This window comes from Chenopodium album, chromosome 15 (assembly GCF_948465745.1).
Source record: "Chenopodium album chromosome 15, dcCheAlbu1.1, whole genome shotgun sequence".
In the NCBI taxonomy this organism is placed as follows: domain Eukaryota; kingdom Viridiplantae; phylum Streptophyta; class Magnoliopsida; order Caryophyllales; family Amaranthaceae; genus Chenopodium; species Chenopodium album.
In genome coordinates this window covers 50,653,427-50,675,982 of record NC_137848.1, presented here as the reverse complement: position 1 = coordinate 50,675,982, position 22,556 = coordinate 50,653,427, and the positions used below count along the sequence as shown (strand labels likewise).

The 22,556-nt window shown below is 34.6% G+C and overlaps 1 protein-coding gene and 1 pseudogene across 1 annotated transcript; one reads left to right on the top strand and one right to left on the bottom strand.

Annotated features, from left to right (window-relative positions):
- Positions 1 to 433: 433 nt before the first annotated feature.
- On the top strand, positions 434 to 10,571 carry LOC145583299 (uncharacterized). The gene is made up of 4 exons (XM_081640526.1): positions 434 to 910; positions 7,888 to 8,509; positions 9,081 to 9,360; positions 10,152 to 10,571. The coding sequence occupies exons 1-4, from the start codon at positions 778 to 780 to the stop codon at positions 10,200 to 10,202; spliced, it is 1,086 nt and encodes a 361-aa protein (XP_081496652.1). The 5' UTR covers positions 434 to 777; the 3' UTR covers positions 10,203 to 10,571.
- Positions 10,572 to 19,462: 8,891 nt separating this feature from the next.
- LOC145583298 (transcription factor MYBC1 pseudogene) lies at positions 19,463 to 21,070 on the bottom strand (annotated as a pseudogene).
- Positions 21,071 to 22,556: the final 1,486 nt, after the last annotated feature.

The window sequence follows — 22,556 nt, the reverse complement described above, 5'->3', positions numbered from 1 at the left end:
TTGTATGGTCCGAAACTCCGAACCAATCTTCTACGCCTTAAGCCCTTAACCAAGCCACGATTTATTGGCCCTTGGCCAAAACTCGTGTAGTATTAAAAAGTCTTCAATTTGTTATTCTATTCTGAATCTTAATATTATAAGACATATAATTATTTACTCATTATAAAAGGAAAGATATTTAATAATATATGTTTTTCTAAGATCTATAAACCCGAACAAAAGCGAATTATATATGGAATAAAACTCTCCCTCATGCCCCACCCACAATCCAACCCTATTTAAAAAGGGGTAATGATTGAGGAAAGAAAACATTAGGGAGACAAAAAGAAGGAAAAAATAGTGGGAAAAATTAATTAAAGTAAGAAAAAGATTTAACATTACAAATTTACAATAAAAAAATAGGGGACATATAAATAGAGGTTAATATCATAAATTCATACCCCTTTTTTGGGTGGGAGATAAACCAAAGAGAGTTTGCCTCTTTTTCTCTCCATCTCTTCATTTTCTCTCTCCTCTTCACCGTGGATGCTTTTGAACAACCAACATCAACAAACAACACAGTTTCTTCTTCTTCTTAAACCCTTAATTTTCAATTTTGGCAATTACCCAGAAGAAGAATTGAAGAGGAATCGGGTGTAGCATAAGCAGAAGCGTCCGCAATTTTGGAGAGAGAAAATTGAGATCGTTTTTTTTAGGAATTTTTTTAATTTGGGGTGATTTTAGGGTAATTGGTTTCTGGGATTTTCTGGGTTTGTTTGATTTTTGTTTGTTATTGTAATGGATTCTACTCAAGTTTCGTCAATTGATTTGATTGAGAAGGAAAAGGAGGCGGCGTTGGTCAACAATTATGTTTCATTGGTCGACCCTTTTCTCGTTGAAGCTCTTCAAAACCCTCGTCATCGTTTAACCAGTTGAGTTTCTAATTGCTTTTGTTTGGTTGATTATTGCTTAATTTTGCTGTAATTTGTTCAATTTTGCGTGGTTTTGGAATTTTGGGGTAAATTTTTGCAGATTTGGGATTGAATTTGTTTTGATTGGATGTTAATGTTGTGATTTTATTGGTGTTTTTGCGTTTAATTAGGGTTAATGTATGGTGGGTTGTTTTGTTTTATGGCTTAGATCTGGTTGATTTGGTAATTGGGATAGTAGAATAGATGAATGTGTGATTGGTTTATGGAGATTTGTTGTGTTTTTATGAAGCTAGAATGCTCAATTTCGTATGTATTTCTGTTGAGTGAGTTGTTGGAATCAATTAGTATTTATAATGGCAGGTGAAGCAATGCGCTTCAGCTGAGGAATTGTTTTTGTCGGTGTAGATGAGCTTTTGTTAGACTCTTTGCGAACCGGTGGTTTGGAATCTAATTGTTTGTAGTCTTCTTCGATTGTGTTCCGTTTCAGAATGTATCTTGTTTTTGGTATTAGATCATGTTTTTTTGTAGTGAACGGGTTGTGGTTGAATTAGTCATGCATATTTCAAAATTAGGGTATGTTTGAATATGAATACATTTCAAAGTTAGATAACTTCTATAGATGTTGAGTGTTTTCTACCGTTGTGTGAATGCCCTATGCTTTTATGCTTTTATTTGGTTGAGAATGGTCTGATACTTATGCCTTTATACTTGTGTAATCTCTGTGTTTGGTGGTCAGCAAAGAGAACATGAGCATTGTTTTCAATGATTTCTTCCCCGGTTCCCCCGAACTTGTTTTTCTTAGTAGAATTGTCTTCTACAGTTTTACTTCCATGTTGATGTACTATGCTTTTTAATTTTGGTGTAAAAGGGTGATACATATGTTTGGTGCATAGAGATGAGAGATATTTGTTCAAATATTTCTGTCACCAAATATGTCTTTTCTTGTAGCATACATTAGAGTTGTCCTGATACCTATATAGAGACTCACTTATATCATGTTTCCTCTCTTTAAAAATGAGAGAAAATCACTTACCATGTAGTTTAAACTCAACACTTTGTTAGCGTAGCAAGATAGAAGGAAAGGAAGGAGATGGAAAGAGGAAGGGGAGGGGAAGGTGGAACTTTATTTTTGGAGGGATGGTGTTTATTAAGGAGGTAGGGAAAATGGATCCTCCCCTTTCTCTTCCCTTCCTTTCCCAAGTCCCAACCTCTTAACCAAACAAGGGAACTTTTTCCTTTCCCTCTGATAATCCTACTCCTTCCGACCTTCCGTTTCCACTTACCCTAGCAAGGTGTAAATTAGATTCATGATCAACGACAGCGGTATTTTGAGGTCTCTTCTTAATGCATTAATGATGTTGGATATCCCCCCGATGCTGCCTAGGAAATTCTTTAGAATGTCTTCAGTATTCTTGTTTTAAGTATTCTTTGGACGGTAGGGATGAGGACACAGACATGTTTTTTCAAATGCGTGTGTAATTTTTTTTTTTTAATTTAAATTTACTAATAATTTACAGAATTTGTTGCGGATTTTGTAGGCAATTGGTGGAGACAATTGAACAGTTGAATGTAACATCTTTATGGAAAATACTTGATGTTTGTTAATGAAATGTTGTTTTGTAATGCTTCTCCAATCATAAGGCATGTATAACTATCAATTACTCCAAAATAATTTGATGGTGCTTTATTGGTGTAGCATACTTTCTCACATGTTTTTTTTGGAGCCTTTTATGTTTGTTGCAAAGGTTTATTTAAGGTTTGAAGATGCTAGTGAAGTACGACTTTAGTTCTGGTGCCAGTCAGCCTAACATGGATTTATTAGTTAGTTTTTGGAGGATTTAGTATGGTGAAATTGCAAAACTCTGAATAGCAAATCAGGTCAATCAGTCCTTTATAAGAAGCAATTTCTATTTTTTAGGTCTCCTAAGAGCCCTGTTTTCTTAAGTTGAAGTGAAGGGTAATCTCATGCCTCCAATACCATGTCACTTTCTTTGATCTATTGGTGCTTCTCTATAGGTTGTTATTCTTGTTAGATGCAACTTCACAATCCAAACAAGGCTTGGTTTTGTATATAATCATATTGGGAAGAATGCTAAAAGAGTGTGAATATCAAAGGATTAAGGGGGTGTTTGAAAATCTAAGAAAGGAAATAGAATCAAGCAAGGAATTGGAAGAAAAAAAAAACCCTTTGATGTAAGTTATTGTTTGGGTGTCTCAGCACTATCCTTTCTCTTCCTTTGCTCCAACACTCCACTCTTCCTCCATTTTTTCCTCGCTTGTCAGATCTAGTTTTTGTTGGTCAGTGGGGCTGTTTTCAATTTTATATGGGTGGTGGTCGATTTTTAGGGGTAGGTTAAGTTTTTCGGGTGGATGAGGTGAAGTTTCAAAGGGCAATGAATGTCAAGGGTGGGGTTGTGTTGGGATTTTGGGGTGTGTGCAATGTTTAAAAAAGTGTGCCCAGAGGTGCACCGGCGTTAGGGGTCATGTGCCTTTTGCGGTTTAGGTGCAAGGTGCATAATGACGTTTCACAATTATTTTATTGTTTATTGCATGCACCTCATCTCAACAAGGTGTGCATAAGGTGCTTGGAACTCCGAATTGCATTAGTATGCCTTGAACTTTTTTATACTTTGTTTGTGGTTATTGGTTAGGGTGGTGATTTGTTGGTGGTGGGTGGCAGTTGAGAAGATTTTATGGAGGTTGGGTGGGTTTCATGGTGGCTGAGTAGGGGTAGTGTTGGTGGTTAAGGTGGAGAGGTCAGAAGATGGATGGTCTTGATTGTTTGGTCTAGTGGTGGTAAAGGTGAGCATGGAGTCAAGAAGAGAAAGTGTTAGTGAAAGCCGGGAGAAGGGGGTGGGGAAGAATTGGAGGGTAAGAAGAAGGTAACGGGGATGATTAAATTGACCTAACAAGTAGCAATTTAGGTAATCAATTCAGTTGATTCTAACCTTTCTACTTTCTAGAATATCCTGTAAGAAATGCTTCTTAATTAAATGTGGAAACAAAGTCTAAGAATGTGGAATCAACCCTAATAGAGGCCATAGGGGATGAGTGGCATGCTAGAAGTGTGTGGACCTTTATAACAGAGCATGTCTTCGCTATAGAGGGGGGCTTAATTAATGGAGCAACACAAGGGCTTTCCTTTGTGAGTGGTTTCTTTTTAAAACTCTTGAGTTTTCAGTGGAGATTTCTAGATATCAATTTTTAGGCTTAAAGTGTTAAAGTGGAGTTAGTTACTATTAGTATCATGTCTAGGGGTGACAAGCAGGTTAGGTCGGGTTCAGGTTGACCTGTTTACATAAACGGGTCGACAACCCCAACTTGGACCCGGCCTGTTTACATAAATAGGTTAAAAAAAAACGAAACCCGAACCTCACCTGTTAATAAATAGGTCGACCTTAACCCGACCTGATTGAACCTGTTAGTTTTTTAAAATTTTATTTATGGGTTAAATAACACACAAATGAACTTGATATTTTAGTCACGCAATAACTTGTTAAAATTTACAAATTATATAGCATCAAATTACAATTTAAGAATCTCAAATTACAAATATAGTGTTACACTTTTACAGTTGCTAAATCATATTAAAACTCTTCTTTTAATCAACAAGCTGCATTCTAACTTCATTATTGTCTGACTTCAAGAGGTCAAGAGGAAAGCCAGTTATCTATGTATAAAAAAAATCTCAAAATAAGCACAAAATATTGATCAAAAACTAAAAAAAAATCAGATTTAAAATGAAAAGAAAGAACGAAATAATTAGAAAACCCCTTTTTATTTTTCATTTTAGAATATTCACCCTCTTAACAATAAGCATTTTCAACTAACGTTTATTAAATAAGATTAAATGGCATGATAATAAAGAGATTAAGAGAATGAGAGTAAATTACCTTGATGAGTGAGCTAAGGAAGATTAACAAGTTTGGATCTACCTTGAATCAACACTTGATGAGAAGAATTAAAGACAACAGAGAGGAGAGAAGAGAAAGAAAAGAGAATGAGTGAAAGCGGCGTGAGGAATGTGACGTAGTTAGGGTTAGCAATTTAGAGTTAGACTTTAGAGATAGTAAGTAATGGGCTAGGGCCCATGTTTTATTTATTTATTTATTTTAAAAAGCCAATGATCACTTAAACTAATTGGGTTAGACAGGTTGGTTTTGGGTTGACCAGACCTGAAACCGACCCAATTAGTTAAACGGGTTAAAGTGGGTTAGTTTCGGGTTGGGATTTCCAACCTGAACTCGACCCATTTAACTTCAGGTCGGGTTTGGGTTGACCCAATTACTTAAACAGGTTGAAAAGCTCCCTCAAAACCTGTCTATTTCGGGTCGGGTCAGCTTTTGCCGGCCCTAATCCTGTCCATTTAAAAATATGCTTGTGTAAGGCTGTGTATTCTCAAAAAGGTTCTATGAAACTTAAATGAGATTGTATTATGGCGATTGCTTATGGTTTTCCTAAACATTGTGATTTATGAGAAAGTTTTGCATGTAAATATGGCGTTCTTGATTTTGTTGTTAACAATGTACAATTATGTCAGCCCATGCCTGCGTTTTCCTACTATTTTGAATGACCAAATGAGATTGCTTGTCTCTTGTTAAATTTATGTACTGTATACATCTAGATCTGTTAAGGTAAAGTAAAGGGAGCTTGCAATAGGTAGTAGGCAACATGCTTGAGCATCACCCATCAATTGTACTAAATGTGCCTAAATATGTTTTTTGTTTGGTTTTTTTAACACAATTCAAGTATCACCATTTGTTTTATCCTTGTTGCAATTCTTCAACAAGTTTCCATAGAGGGAGTGACAGAGGGAGGGTGATACAGACAGAGAAAGGTTGATTATAATAATTCTGTATATTGTGGCAATTGTGTATATAGGCTGGTTGGTATCTCTTTCATTTTCTCCTTTTTGTGCACATACATGCAATGTCAATTTTGCATTTTTTACTCCACTGCCCTAGGGTGATACAGACAGAGAGAAAGGTTGATTATAATAATTCTGTATATTGTGGCAATTGTGTATATAGTAAGATAGAAATATAGCTGCATTTTTTTTTTCTACTTCCGTGTCTTATACTCCCTACTAGGCTGGTTGGTATCTCTTTGATTTTCTCCTTTTTGTGCACATACATGCGATGTCAATTTTGCATTTTTTACTCCACTGCCCTAGGGTGTGCTCATGGTGTTTTAACTGCTACTGTTCATTTTGTTTTTATGACTTTATTATATTGTACTTTTTCCATTTTTTTAAATGCAACACAGCACCTTGACACACTTTGCATTTAAAAGAAAACAGGGGAAGTATGAGCCCAGTATTCACTTCTTAATGATTTGTGAAGTCCTTAATCTCCAATCAGATGAATATGCGGGCTCCAAGAAAACCTTCGAATCAATAAAGATGGACTCTAAATTATAACACTCCCCCCCCCCCCCCCCCTTTCTTTTTGTAAAGAATTTTGTTGCCATACACTTGTACCGGCTTCATGGGTCTGAAAATATGTGATGTCAGATGAATGCGCCATAGCATAGTAGCAAAATCTTCTTTTTTATTTTTTTTTTTTAAAAATTGTGTTTGAGAGAGAGAGAGAGAGAGAGGGGGGGGGGGGGGGGTTGTCCTTTGTTTATTTGTTTAATAGCTCTGTAGATGGAACATGCCTATGAAGTATGGTTGACATGGCAACCTGACATGATTTATTTTCAAAGGGAGAGGAAAGATAACTGGATGAGTAGTTGTACTTCATACGATTTCATGCTGCTGATATTGTCTATATGGCTGCAATAACTAGTGTTCATTTATGTAAATCAATCTAGTGACAAGAATTTCATTATGAATCAAAATTAGTGCATTGCAAAGTCTTAATTTTAAATAATATTATCTATTCCCTTATTTGCTCACTTGCGACTTCGGGATATCTTTAAACATCATGCTAATATGGTGCTTTTGCTGTTGATGGCTCTGCCAAGGAGTTTAAGCGGATCAGATAAATAGAATTGATATTTTCTTAAGGCTTTCCTGATGTTAAAACCAACACAGGTTGATGAACTTGGGTGTGAAAGTAAGCCCATTGGCTGGCGGGTCACTGTGTGTGCTGTATATATGTGTTTGTGATCCTGCGTTGTGTTATATTTTGTCAAATCCATTTTTCTGTATACCTCTGGGAGTTGGGATGATGTAGGTGTCATGTTGGGATGCTCTATTCTAAGAGCTAGTGTGCCATTTTTTACATTCAAGGGGTTCTTTAAATCTTTTGATCTATTCTATTCTAGGGTCTTGTTATGTGTCTTCTGATCCATGAATATTCCTTGGGCTCCAATCATTCATCAGATATACTTTGGAAAGTAGATTCTGGATTTCTTTCTTACGAGTATATTATATGCCTTATACAGTGCTACTACTCAGTTATAAGACTCTTCATTGGCGTTCTGCCATTGTGCCATGTATCTACAACTGTGACTTGTCAAGTTATTTTATATTGCCTACTTTACTGCTTTTGACCAATCTCATATGTGCTGATTATGTAAGAAGTATGGTTTATGGCACATTGACTCCTTGTGTCTACTTCTGTTCATGCTCTGTTTATGCTTTTCTTTTCTTTTGCTGTTCTAAATTTCTCCAAAAGTCGGTTCTGATTCAATTAACCTTTAACCAATAGGAAGTGATCAGACTCAGAATATTGAATAAATCTTTTAGTGCCCAGCAAATCTCAAGTTATATGCCCTTGATTGCATCCTGAGGATTGATGTTATTGCGGATCTGGAGATTGGCTGATTACAATGGTTTAAAGTGTGTGAATAATCTCGCCCTATGTTCCCTTGTTCTTATTGATTTTTTTTGTTCTTTGTTGGTTTACAAGGGTTGTAGACTTGTAGTTGGCTTTTATCAGATTCGTCAATATACATTACATATGTTGCTCCTATGTGATCTCTTTAGTTTGACTGAATAATGACGGTTTTTTTTATTATTATTTTTCAGTTCTGCGTATGGAGCTCGATATTCAGAAATTCTTACAGAATCCAGAGCAATTACAGTTTGAGTTCCAACATTTCCCTACTTCCTATTTACGCCTTGCAGCACACAGGGTTGCTCAACATTACGGTCTGCAGACCATGGTGTTGGACAATCTTGTTGATGGGGCTGGAACTAAAATCATGGTTATGAAAACAGCGGAGAGCAAGTACCCATCAGTTTGTTTATCAGACCTACCTAGACAGTCAGATAACAACAAACATGAGATGGTCAAAATTGCTATCAGGCGTAGGCCTTGTAGATCATCTTCTGGTGCAGGTGACATGGATCTTAAACGAAACTCTGTAAGGAGTGTCGAAGAGAGGAAGGAGGAGTATGATAAGGCAAGAGCTCGCATATTTAGCAGTCCAAGCAGTCCTACATCAGATGATACATCATCTCAGGTATCAGCAGATGGGAAAAGTTTGTGTCCAAGCAAGGATGAAATGGGTGGATGCCAGAACTTTATCAATGAACCGGAGAAGAGTGTCAATGTCAGGGACATAGGAACTTCTTCTCGTGTTGCTGCCATCTTCAAAGACAGAGAAAAAGATCGATATGATCCAGATTATGACCGTAGTTATGACAGGTACATTTGCGCTTCTCTGCGATTAATCTTTTTTTGCTATGATCTTGCAATTTACCTTAGATCTATGTTGGATTGGTATTGATAATACTGCCTGGGGGCTGGGGAGCATGAAAGCAGAGGTAACACTTTCATTATAGTGGATTTTGAAGACTGGATGATAAATTTTATTAAGAGATCCTTGCTTCTGAGAACTTAATTTTCTTAGATTGAAATCAATTCTGGAAGCTGAATACATCCTTTTCTCTTTATCCTATTCTTCTATGTTTCTTTAGGAATAAAGAATTTGTTGCTACTTTTTGGCTATTGACGTAATGCTCTTCTGCTCATCTTTCTTGATCTCTGTATTTGTTTTTGTCCTTACAATGCTATTCTCTTTGTATGATCATAATAGAGGTAATTGAGTAAAACCTGTGGATGGGTTTTTTTAATTGCAAATTCAGATCCAACTCAAGTCTGGTATAACCGTATAAGTGTGCTGTTGCCCTGAAATTAGTTGGGGCCATTTTATATTTGCGGAGGGTTTTGAAAATGTTTGTATGTGAGTTAATTTGTCCTATTTGGTCATCTGTAGGTATGTTAAAAGCTTTCCTACCGGTCAGAGGTTTATGCCTCCTTTCAGCATGCCCAAGTTTCAGCCTCCCTATGTGCAGTATGATGCTGCTTTTCCTCAGATGGGTCAAATCCCAAGAGCTCAAAATGCTCTCAACTATGGTCCATCAGACCCAAGTATGAATCATTATTGCGCCATGGGATTAAATCAGCCTTCCAGAGATGCCGTTTACATGCAGTGGCCTAGTCCTGCTATGATGTATGCACACTCATATGATCAGTTTAGACATTCTGTTTTTCAGGTATGATGCAGTTTTAAAATTCGTTTCATCTAGTGGCCATTATGTGTTAGTGGGTACTAGGTAGGTAGTTATCAACTTATCATTCTTATCTAGGACTCAAGGTTGCAGCATATCCACCTGTGCATGTTTTAGGGATTTTTTTTTATTTATACAATCGATTTGAACATAATAATGGTATATGGTTGTCCTAAACTCCTAATCGCACGTAATTTTTGCACCTGTGCATTTGAATTATAGTCCTAGCATATGTTATTGTAAGTACTAATAGGAAGAAATGAGCAAGATGATTAATCGATTGTTAATCCCAATTTAATTAATGCTTTTTGCGCACTAGGGTAGATAGACTTTTTATTGAGCAATGATGAGACACTCACTACCAAGCAAGGCTTGGCTCACTTGGTAAGATTTTTACCTTAGATCCTAGAGGTCTGGGGTTTGAATCTTGCTAAGTGAGGATGCTTGGGGGTAGGGATTCCCTTACATCCCCACCCCCTACACTTCCAAGGAATTGGCCCACTAATACTAGACCAAAAAAACCATGAGGATTAAAGTCTGGTCAAGGTCTTTATCCTTACCATTAAAAAAAGATGAGACACTGGCTTAAAGTCTGGAATTAAAGTCTGGAATTAAAGTCTGGTCAAAGTCTGGAATTTTATCGTGCAAATTGGAGGGTTGATTTGGGATAACTGAAATTGGACTTTAAAATCTTCTTTTAGAGTTCAACTATAATTTCATCAAATTTTTTTCAGTCATCTGATGTTATGTTTGGAAATTTGCTATCTTTGTTTCAGGCTCCATTCTGTCAGCAGCCACTCAGCTTCGACTACTCGCAGAACATTTGACAGCTTGACTGCCATTCTATGGTGGTGAATGGATGATTTGCTACCTGTTTCCATTAGGTCTATATCATTACTTCTTACTAGGCTCCATGTTTAGGGTCATTTGTTGAATTATGTGGAAAACTTAGTCTGTGTGCTACTTATATTTCGTTTAAAAATAGGACCTTTCCTAGTTTTCAGTTGATACCTGTCGACTTAGCCATTTCTTAGTCTTATGTCCAAAGATTCAGAACTCTTTTCAGGTCGACTTTGTAGTAAAATCAACTAAATTCGTTCATCACTCTCCTTTTCCGTAACTTATGTTACTTTCTGCCAGGCAGTAGAATATTGTATGACATTTTATATTGTAAGGATTTATCTTATTTTATTGGACTACCAGTCTCAGAGATAGAGAGATTTTTTTTTTTTTTTTTTTTTTTTTTTTTTTTTTTTTTTTTTTGTGGGTATTTGGGGGTGACTAATCATAGTAGAGTGTGGCAAACCTTCAGGGTTACTAAATGTACCATTGTCTTGTATTAGCTTGGGGCTGAATCGGGCTAAGTACTGTTTTCGAGCCAGGAATAGGTTAATTCATGCAAACATGGATGGAGCGCGATCAGCTCTACTAGTTGCAAGAACTGCTAACCATACACAGCCTAGGTCAAAATCTTTCTATCTGAAAGTAGTTGCAAGTGACATAATATCAAGGCATTATTAGGATTCAAAAAGTAGTTGAATACTTTGCATGCTTGTGATATTGGACATGATGACATTACCCTAAAAGTCCAACATCTAATGCTAAAGATTCCCTTTGGCAAAATAAAAACTTTAGAATTTGCTGAAGTATCTGGTACTGTTATAAATAAGTTGGGACACTTTATCAGTATTAATCTTGGAGATCTAAAAATGTTCCCTTGAGATTAAGGGTAAGTGCGGTCAAACCTCCCTAAAAGTTATTGCCTATCTTTGAAGTGACAAACACTCCATGCCAAAAACCTTTTCATTTTTTCACATGGGAATGAACTTCTTAAGGCTAAACATCAAAGTGCTTCACTAAATTTTTCCTGATTCTTTGTCTTATTTCATCTTATATTTTGTAGTCTTTCGACAAGTTTTTTAGGCTTAAAAATAGTTTGAGTTGATAATAGTACTGCAGCAGTCTCTCAAAGTTTTTCCATTACACTCTGGCTATTTTTGTGAGATATGGAGTACTATCGTTTAAATAGGAAGCACTTTAGAGACGGAGAGAGTATCTATAATGATTGTTTTTAATTTTTTAAGATAGTTAAATTTAATCATTTGATTATCGGTGTCTTAATTTAATGGGTAGTTGAGATTAAGGATATAGAGTACTGCATAAGATCAAATCTGGGGTGTTGGATTTGGAACTTCCTTTATATCCTTAGTTTAGTTTAATGGCCAATTGAGATTAAGGATATAGAGTATTTGTTATTTATTGATTTGATAATCCTGACAAAATGACTAGTTGACCTAGTAATTAAAATTTCCCATTGGGTTTAAGTGCTTTTTGTATGAATATGACCTAATTATTATGACACACTTTGATTATACCACAAAGAATTTTGATAATGTTCACACTTTTTTGCATCTTTACTATTCACTTATGAAATTTACGAGTATCAATATCAACTGTTCATAATAAATGTGTAAACATTGATCCTATGTAGATATCAATAAACTATTAATCGTCCAGTTCAAATTACTGATAGGGATGGCAACGGGTCGGACTCGGAGCGAATTATGTTAAATCTGACTTATCTGGCCACCGACTCTGAATTTTTTTTTCGGTTATTCAATATAGTTTGAGAAATTGGGCTATTTGGGCCTTTGTAACCCACACCCACTGTCACCACTACCCACACCCAAATCCACGATCCATCGAAGTCAGAGTCAAATAATTTTCGGAGTCGGATTTTTTTCTTGGATTTTTTGTAGGTCCCGACTCCGACCCAACTCCGACTCGGAGTCAGTTTATTTTAACGGAGTTGGAGTTGGACTTGGATATTTTTTTCTCGGACTTGAAGCAGATTATTTTCCTCGGATTGGGGCAAAATAGGGTCGAATTCGGACTGAATTGCCATCCCTAATCACTGATAACAAATACAAGTACAATCAAATTTAGTTACAAATATGGTGTTTTTATGGATTGGATTCAATCATATAGCTACTAGGAACCAAAAGTTGTGATCGAATTTCATAAGTACGAATGTTTTTAAAAAAAGAAAAAGAAAAAACATTATGATTAGATTACTCAAATCCAGATGGAAGGAATAATAATGTATAGAAAAGATAAAGTTAACTTAGCTTGTGTACTAAATTATGGCCTAATTATTTGTTTACAAGTGATTCGCCAGGTTGTCCTTTTTTAAATGGAGTACGCCATAACAAAGATTACATTATTCCTTATCCCATTACCTTCTTTATTACTATTTATTTAATTAATTAATTAGTTAATTTGCATGGGTTAGTGGAGCTTTCGTGCGTCTCTACTTCTGAGCTGTCAGACCAAACTTATGAACAAATACAATACCCCTCTCTTCATACAAATTTCCGAATACCCAAACTTCTTTAGTGTTGCACCCTCCGTTTCTTAATAAATGTCGTAAAGTAATATTCACTTTATTCTATTTTATTTAATAATTTCATTTAAAATCTTTTATTTAAACCAAGAGAAGCTTCAACCACAAATTATCCTCAATTTATATACTCCGTACTATGGAGTAACTATAAAATTATACTCGTACAGTCATACGAATGTGAGATTTTGTTAACTTCTGATTTGACCTATAGTTTTGAAATATGTATTAGTGGTTAAATATGTGTATTAAAAATGATTCATGATAAGTCTTTTATAATGTTTTAGTTAGGGAAAATTGGAAACTAATAATCCCACCTTTGCCATTTCTGCTCAAAATAATCCCACCTTTTCGAATTCCCAAAATAATCCCACCTTTGACCCTCATCTTGCGAAATTAGGGTTGCGGTTTTGGTTGATGTGTATTTTTTGATTGAAATAGAGATTGTTTAGTAGTTTCGAGGTCGGTGGCTGCGGTAGGGGTGGCTACGGATGGGATGGCTGGGGTGGGTGGGGTTCGTGGGTTGGTGGGTTTCGTGGGTTGGCTGGGGTTTGTGTGGGTTTCATGGGTTGGCTGGGGTTCGTGGTGGTGGGTTTCGTGGGTTGGATGGGGTTCGTAGGTTGGTGGGTTTCGTGGTGGCTGGGGTTCGTGGGTTGGCTGGGTTCCGTAAGTTGGATGGGGTTAGTTGGTGATGTGGTGGTCAAGGGTGGTGGTGGTTATGGTGGGTAGCTAAGGTGGGAGATGAGAGATTGAAAAAAAAAGAGTAAAAAAAAAATATTTAACCTGTTAAACAAGTTGTGGGTTAAAAGGCTCATTTTGAAAAGATGGGGGTCAAAGATGGGATTATTCTGGGAATTCGAAAAGGTGGTATTGTTTTGAGCAGAAATGACAAAGGTAGGTTTATTAGTTTTTAATTTTCCTTTTAGTTATTGTTGAGCAATGTTGATATGGTTAACTAGAAAGTTCATATAGATTAGTAGTTTGACAAATTTAACCTTTTTCTTTTTAACCTTAGTATGTGTCAAATTACACAATGCATAAACCTATTAACACTATGAAACCCCGTAAAAACTAAAAACTATTATTGGATTATAACATATTATGGTACAAAAAGTTAAATATAAAATTGTGTATGTGTATGATATAAATATCACAAAGCATACAAAGGTATCACATAAAACTTTTCATAAAATCTAAAGGTCACTTAAGTGAAGAGAATATCATGATAAAGATAATAAACAATTAAGGAGTATAAATATATTTATTTAATTAATAAATTAAGACTATTGTTTTCTTCGAACCTTCTTTTTGCTTTGTTGCTCAGATTTGATCCAGTGAATCCTAACCCTCGGAGATTAGTAAATGATTTAAGATATATTGGAACACATATAATAGTACCATCCTTTTAATTAATAAGTAATTTGTGGGGCTAACATTGTCCAATTGTTCCATAATCATCCAATAGCATAATTAGATAGAAAAAAACAATATAAGGGACAGTATACTAGTATGATATATGCTTTGTTCGTACTCCTTCGTTCCTAAATGTTTTTCATAATTCGACTTTTTAGTTGTCTGTTAAGAAAATTCTAATTAAAAGATCAGTTAGTTAAGAAAGAAGTTGAATTAAGTTTGATGTATGAGAGAATGGTTGGTGGATTTAGATCATGAGCAAAGTGGATGGGAGTCATGAACTTGGACATATGACGACAAATGAGATTTTCTATATGAGCTGGAACTTTTTTTTGTAAATTAGTTTAAACGTATATCATGATTCATGTACATTATTTTTGTCGAAGATGTGACATTCAATATCATAATATTTTTATTATTAATACGTATGCGACATTTAGTTTTGTTGCCACTACTAAATGTAATACTCCCTAATAGATTAAATTAAGTCAACTAATTATCTTTAAGCTCAAAATAAATCTACCAATCAAAATTTTTATAATAAAAAACTATGCTGTATATATTGATGTATGCAATAAATGTGATATGACTTATATGAGTTGTTGATGTAGTGATCATGGTTTGAAAGCCGATTTTTCAAGTATAATTGCTTGTCCCTTTCCTTTATTTGTTTGAATTGTGTTATGATTCTTATGATAACGTATTTGACCATAGATAAAAATAATAATAACATGAATATTGAATAGCAAATTATTAGTTTTACTAGTCTTTTTATTGACCATAATAATATTGTTATTCTTAAGAGGATGGAAAAGAATGTACTAACAAACATTTATTATTACGATATATATTCTTTACATTCTTTCAATGTTTCGTTTTGATTTTGATCTCTTTTGTAATGCACAACTTTAAATTTATATTTTATATAAAAAGTAGTAAATTTTTTTTTAAAAAATATGACAATATCTTAAATAGCGGCTCTATAAATACGTATTACTATTGAAGAAGACAATCTAATATTTGTCAAATCAAAGAACAATTTGTGGCTTTTACGTACCACGAAATCATAAAGTTTGCTAATTTCGGAACATCGACTATACAACAAATCAAGTAGAAGGTCCGATAGCAGATAGCAAATGCAAGACATTAGAGTCTTTGAATATTGATCTTTTTAATAATTTAAGTTTATTGCTTATTATTGTTATTTAAAATCCATTTGGTCATTCCCTTGCAAGGAGGATATTTTTGTACTATTCTTTTACCCTAACTTTTTTCAAATGTACAAACAAATAAACAAACTCAAAGTCTTAACCACATACAAATATATATTATCTTTATATATACATTAGGTTTATTTGGAAAAGTAATACAAGTACTTGTAAATCAAAATGACATCCCTCTAGGTAAAGGGTTAGGTAATGAGATTTAATTTCCTAATATAATTGACTATATTTGGTATGGTATGGTTATTTGGCTGTAATTGTATAGCTTTTTGGCTTAATTTGGTGTGAATATCAGAATATGTACAAAACCACCCATACTAAAGTTACATTAAGAATGTATATAGTTGAAATTGGTTTAATCAAACTTCAATTTATTTATTTATTTATTTTTTTAACAATTACTAATGGTTTCCCTATCTCAAGAAAATGACCAAAAAGACCTAATAGTTTACATCGATCAAACTTTAAAGATTGCTTTTAAAATCAACGTTATACGTAATAACTTGATATTGTATGATGTTTACATATATAACAATACACGTGAATGAAACACAGAAAAAGAAAACAAAGGGTAAATGCAAGACAATTTTATTCATTTAATTATTTATATATATTACAACTCACATAATTTGAAGATGCCTTTAACAATTTGAGGCAATAAACAACCCTTTTCCCACTCAAACAAGAAACTTTCAATAATTATCATATATTTAAGGGTTGTAGTAAGGCAATCCAGATCACAAACAAACACAAGGTCAACTAAAGTCATTTCTATTTAAATTTTAAAAAAATAAAACTTCTATTATTACTTTTATTTTTTTTAGAATTAAAATAAAAACTATTACCTTCATTGGTGGGGGTCTTGGATCATGAGAGTGAAAATATAAATATAGAAAATAAATAAATACTAAAAATAAAATAAAGTACTTAGAATATATAGCAGTAGATGATGATATTGATGCCGGCCCACATTGCCACATATGATCGAAAATTCCTTGTGCCTTGTTTGGTCCCAAATCTCAAATGTGTTTAACGAGATATACTCTCTACTAATTTGGCTCTTACTCATTTTTTTGGGGAGGTCCCCACATCAAATCCTAAACCTCAACAAATTAAAAATTAAATATAAAATGATTTTTTTATTATTTTTTTTATTTTTAAGTGTCCTTTCTTGTTTATGTTCTCTTCAAAACTCCCATGTGAAAATTCCTAGCACTACTCCTTGAGGCCTACCATGTAGTTTGTATGTCTCCCTTTTTCATTTTGTTTGCTACCTTTCTTATTGACATCATTTTGTGATCCATGATTTTCTCAATCCATAAGCATTATATGGATCATAGGATGAGAGGCAATAATGAGTTAATCCTTTAGCATTGTTCCTCTTTTCCTTCATACATAACTATATAAGTCGTGTTATAGCGATAAGTCATGATTTGGTGTTTTGATGATTGAACAACAATATGTGATGTGCCCGTTGTAGGCATGTATTGTCCGTGATGTGTGGATTGCCTACTAGGCTAGTGCCACAACTGCACATCCTATACCCATTCACCTACACCAACGAGTGTGAACGTACATGTTGCACTCCCTCTGCCGTGTCCATAGGAATATAGATGATATGATATGATTGACGATTGGACAACCAATCAATTCTAAAATAAAAACGCGACACCCTATATGTTACAATAATTAGCTAGAAGTTGATTGCATTGTGATCTTTAAAACACTATGTATCGTTTGGATGGAAGGACATCCATTATTGGATCATTTGTCCCGGGCCGAGATTGACCATACAACCACTTTTGCGCTTATATAATTGCATTCGTGCTACATACAAGTAGTAAACAAGAGAGAAAAAATAAACCCTTTTGAAAAAAGCTAAATTATGTGGTTCAAAAATGACAGTGAAAATTGGCACCTTGTGACTATAACCCTACTAAAGTTGCCAATAAACGTACTACAATTGCTTAGGCCAGCCTTTACTACTAAGATACATACCCTGGTAATAGGGACATTAAATATATTTTAGCATATAGTATAAATGACATAAATAATATTTGGCATATAATCGAAGAAATATTACTATTTCAAGCTCTTGTAATAAAAATTAGGACCTAGTAATACTAGGGGCAACACCAATTCTAACAAAGATTTATTCAGAAAAGCAGAGTTAAGACACCTCAAATATTACTTGTTTTTCCGGGAATTGCTGATAATATTACAGTAACATCTAACATGCATGTTATGTGTGAGATTCCTAGTATCTTCCCTAATTATGATATAATCCTAATCATGCATAATTAGCAATTTTAATACGACACTTTAAGATTCTATTATTTAAATTAAACCTGAAGCAACATCGAAGCTTCCACCTTTGCAGGATTAGTTTTTAATCACTTATGAATGAGTGGCAATTCAGTCATGTAAATTAATATAATTGCAACTAAAGTAACACTGAAGGTGACAAATGAGTCGTTTGGTTTGTCTATATTTGGGTGGATGAAGAGTTAATGATTTGGGTCTTGAGTAGATGAATATAGGATAGAATCATACAAATATTTTATTCGTAAAAAAAAATTAATTTATAGGTTGGGTCATGGCATTTCTGTTTGGCTTGGACAATTTGCTCTTGAGGACCCTTTGGGTTCGAGTTAGGTAAATTGGAATCGAGTATGAGTTAGTTTTGCAAAGTATAGGTAGCACCACGAAGATACTCGAAGATCTAGCCCCTGAAATGCTGTGAAAGAAGCTGAATGAATCATGATCTAACAGAAGTTACAGCTGCAAGTACATATACTAATATGTGCCCACATAATTTTCGACATTCCAGCAGAAAACACAAACGATTGTGAGTACAGGGAAACTGAAGCTGATACTGTCTAACACATGATCGGAGAGCAGAGAATCCTGTTAATCAGTTAAGTAACACGCATTTTGCCAGGTCCTAACAGCATGGAGTTGTCTAATACAGCTGTTAAATAATGCAAATTGAATGATTCAACCTTGATTATAAAATGTAGCAAACGCAAAGAGATCTGGCTGAATACGATGGATCTAGTTATAGATTACAGAAATACTCGTCGATAAATGTAGGAATATCGGTATATTTTAATCCGATCAAGATTCACATTGTTTTTTTATCCTAATATAGGAAAAACAGTCACCAACATAACAAGGCGAATTAAGTATGCATACAGGTTGAATGTTCAGGAGATCACAATTAGGACAGAAGTACAATACTAGTACAACAGACTAGTTTGTTCATGTAAGTTATGAAAATCAGAGGCTTTTAATATATTGAATGACACAATTTACAACAAGAAAGAACCACATCTACATGATAGTACTACTACATTGGCAACAAAAAAATTACAGTAAAACTACATTTTAACTGTTACATGATATGGGACTACTACAGTCACTAGACACTAGATGAAGGCTGTCGAAACATCCACCCCGTCTGAACGAGGAGGCCGGTGTTTATTTTTCCGACATTACCGGAAAAGGTGATTCTATGGCCGGGTCCGACAGTATAGCAAGTTAGCAACCAAGAATTATGACATAATCTTGAACATATGATATGATGCCTCTTCATTGCCCAATGATAAAAGAAGGCCTCAGAAAACTAAGAATAATCAGCACATGATCACATACTCAAAAACAACAAGTATGATTGCAGGCTGCTTCTCCAAAAAGTGACATCATGATCAATTTTACTCAGTCACTAGAAAAGCCTAATTATAAACAGAAGTGAAAATGATAACACCTCTCTCTATATTGTAGATAAACCTTCCTTAATTAATTAATTACACCATGATTAATAGTAATAGTAATAGTAATAATAATATTAATATAAGCTTAATTATGTCCAAAGAAGCCAAAATTAACACTGCCCCATGATAACACCCTATCTAAAAATGACTAAATTACCCATCAACAAACACTAATTGCCAATTAATTAACTAGAAACCAACAAATAATCCCAAGTTAATAACAACTATAATTTTTTTCATTTTTTTTTTGGGAAATTGATGAAATGTTTGTCATAATCTTTTTTTTTTTTTTTTTTTTTTTTAATTAAGAATTATTAATCTTCTCCAGTAGGAAAGAGAGTGAGGACTTTCCTGCCACCATTGTTGGCTGTTCCAGACTCAACATCTTCCACAAACCCAGAATTACTCTGCATCATACCATTTCTATTTGGGCCCAATTGGGCTTGCCTTGACAAAAACGGATGCTCAAACTGCCCACCACCTTGACCCGACCCGAAATGGCCCAACTGTCGATGATGCTGATATTGGGCCTGAATCTGTTGATGACCCACCACAGCCGCCGCCATCTGATGGTGATTAAGGGCCGCAACCGGCATATACGGCATAAAATGGTCTGAATTGGGCCGACCACCACCACCAGCACCGGGCCCATTTTGGTGTAAGAAATGGGCCGGAACCGGTGAGCTTGCGAACAAATGATCAGTAGCAGGATCACCGGATCCACCGTTGGGACCACCAGCACCACCATTGACACCACCGGCTCCGCCACCATTGTTGAGACCTTGCATCCTTTTCAAGTAAAGACGGTATTTCTGAAGATGACTTGCAACATTCTCTCTAGTAAGACCATCAACACTCATCAGCTGCATTATAGTCTTGGGTACAGCATTCTTGATACCCAAGTGGGCCACAGCATCCACGAATCTCTTGTGGAGCTGTGGGGTCCACACGAGGCGGGGCCGCTTCAGGGTTCGGGCTGGCTCGTCATTCCCCCCACCCCCTGAAGTGGCCCCGCCTCCTCCACCACCACCCCCACCGCCCCCGCCCAATTCGGCTGAGGACGAGTCGAATTCAGACGAGTTGGGTTGGTTAGGGGGCGGCTGGGGCGCCGAGCTGCTCTGCTGCTGCCCCCCATGGTGGTGGTATTGGCTGAGCAGCTGCGGCGATGACGTTGCGTGGTGGTGGAGAATAGAGATTGGGGTATTCCCGTTGCTCCCGGGGCTTTGAATATCGAAAGCCGAGGCGAGATCGGGAGTTATTAGGGTTTGAGAAAGAGAAATCAGTTCATCCGGAGACGGTAGCTCTTCATCCCATTTAGAGAACCAATTTGACTCCTCTTCTCTCATCTTCTCCCTTATTTTCTTTTATATGTGTATGTATTTTTTTTGGTACAAGAACTTTTCACAACCTTCAACAACAAAAATTCAAATTAACCCAAAAAAATTCAACAATTACCCAAAAAAATTCATCTAATTGTCTCAAATGGGTATGGCTTAATTTCAATTTAGGTGGGAAAATTATTTGTGGGCATAACAACAAGTGAAGAAGGAAGATTAGTGAGAGTTTTATTAAGGATAATTGAAGAAATATGCATAAGTAGGAGACAATTGAGATAATTCCATAAAATAAAATCCCAATAAACAGAAATTTTGCTATAAAAAAAATCCTTATTGAACAATTGGCTATGGAGAGAAAGAGAGAGAAAATGTGGTGGTGGGTGGTGGAGGAGGGGTGTTCGAGGTGGATCTTGTTGGTGCTTCTTTTCAGCTTTTTAATATGGGGTACTGTTACAAAAAAAAAAAAATTAATATATAAAGAAAGAAAAACAAGAAAATAAGGAGACTTTTCTTATGATTTTTTTTAGGGGTTATTTTTTATTTTTCCGGGATTTGAGGGGTCCTTATTACAGTTATACTCTCTTCTCTCTATAACACTTGAGATTGTGTTGGCCGTCTTAAGGAAAGTATTTTTTAGGATATCAAGGGCATATATGTCATTTTATACATGTTTTAAAACACTATCATGATTTGATATGATGTGTTAGCACAAAATGTTTAATTGTTGCAAATAATTTGACACGGAGATAGTAAATTCGATATATTATAGATATTGTACATTAAAGCTAAAATTACACTCTAAAATAATCAATAGTTATCTGAATTTTTAAATCAATCAATTACTTTAAATCGGTTTAAAGTTACTCTAAGACTAGTCGATGTACGCCAAGTGTACAAATAGTTTTAACCATTATAATTCTTCGTCTTAAATTACTTTTATTCGTTTTCTTAATTGCATTGTTTTCCCTTTTTAATGAGATATTGTATAATAATTGCACCATTTTCATTTATTATGTGTATTACTAACACATGGTCACACTTATTTTATGTGTTCATACATCAAATACTCCTCCTAACTTTGATATACTCATTATTATCATACTTTCTCTTTTTTTCTTTGTTTGTAATAAAAATAACTTTTTAGTCCCTTGCAGTTGCTCTTAGAAATAAAGTTTTTTTTTTTTTAATTTCACAAATTTATACTTTCTTAGAGCTAGTGATTGAGAAGATTAAATAAATAAAAATAAAAATAAATTAATATGAACAATGAACCCAAAATTTTATGCGGGGAAAATTAGTAAATAAATCTATGAATTATGAGCATTCAAAAAATAATCAACTATATGAAATATATAAGAGAATACAAGAGCCATAAGCTATTAAGGGCCTCTTCACATTTATTTAATTTCATTCAATTCAGTTCAGCTCCAATCAATTCAGTTCACTTTAGTTCAGTTCAGTTCAGCTTCTAATTTTCCTCTCTCATAAAATATTCATTTCAGCTCTGTTCAACTCCAATCAGTTCAGCTCCAATCAGTTAAGTTTAGTTCAGTTAAGTTTAGTTCAGTTAAGTTCAGTAAATATGAACAGGCCCTAAGGTTGAGTGATACAATAATAATAATAATAACAACGTGATTGAGTGTCACGATGAAACCTTGCAAATGTAGGTGGATCCTGGTGGATCACTCCCAAAATAACACCCATCACTAATATTTATAGATGATGTAAATTAACCAATGTGAATTCATGAAACTAATGGAATTCAGTAGAAAATTCTATCAAGTTAACCAATGTTATATTATTGAAAGAATCATGAATCGTTTAATAGGTACATGACTAAACTAGAATTTTCTAAAATATGTCATCTACTCATAAATAAACACCATCACTGAAATACGTAGTAAGCTATAAAATTTGGGCAAATTAAACAAAACCAATAAGATATATATATATATATATATATATATATATATATATATATATATATATATATATATATATATATATATATATATATATATATATATATATAATG

Bases quoted from the DNA above. Each gene is read 5' to 3' on its own strand.
- LOC145583299 (XM_081640526.1), top strand. From the start codon at position 778: ATGGATTCTACTCAAGTTTCGTCAATTGATTTGATTGAGAAGGAAAAG. The intron at 911-7,887 runs GTTGAGTTTCTA...ATTATTTTTCAG, and splicing joins CCCTCGTCATCGTTTAACCA to TTCTGCGTATGGAGCTCGAT. The intron at 8,510-9,080 runs GTACATTTGCGC...GGTCATCTGTAG, and splicing joins TATGACCGTAGTTATGACAG to GTATGTTAAAAGCTTTCCTA.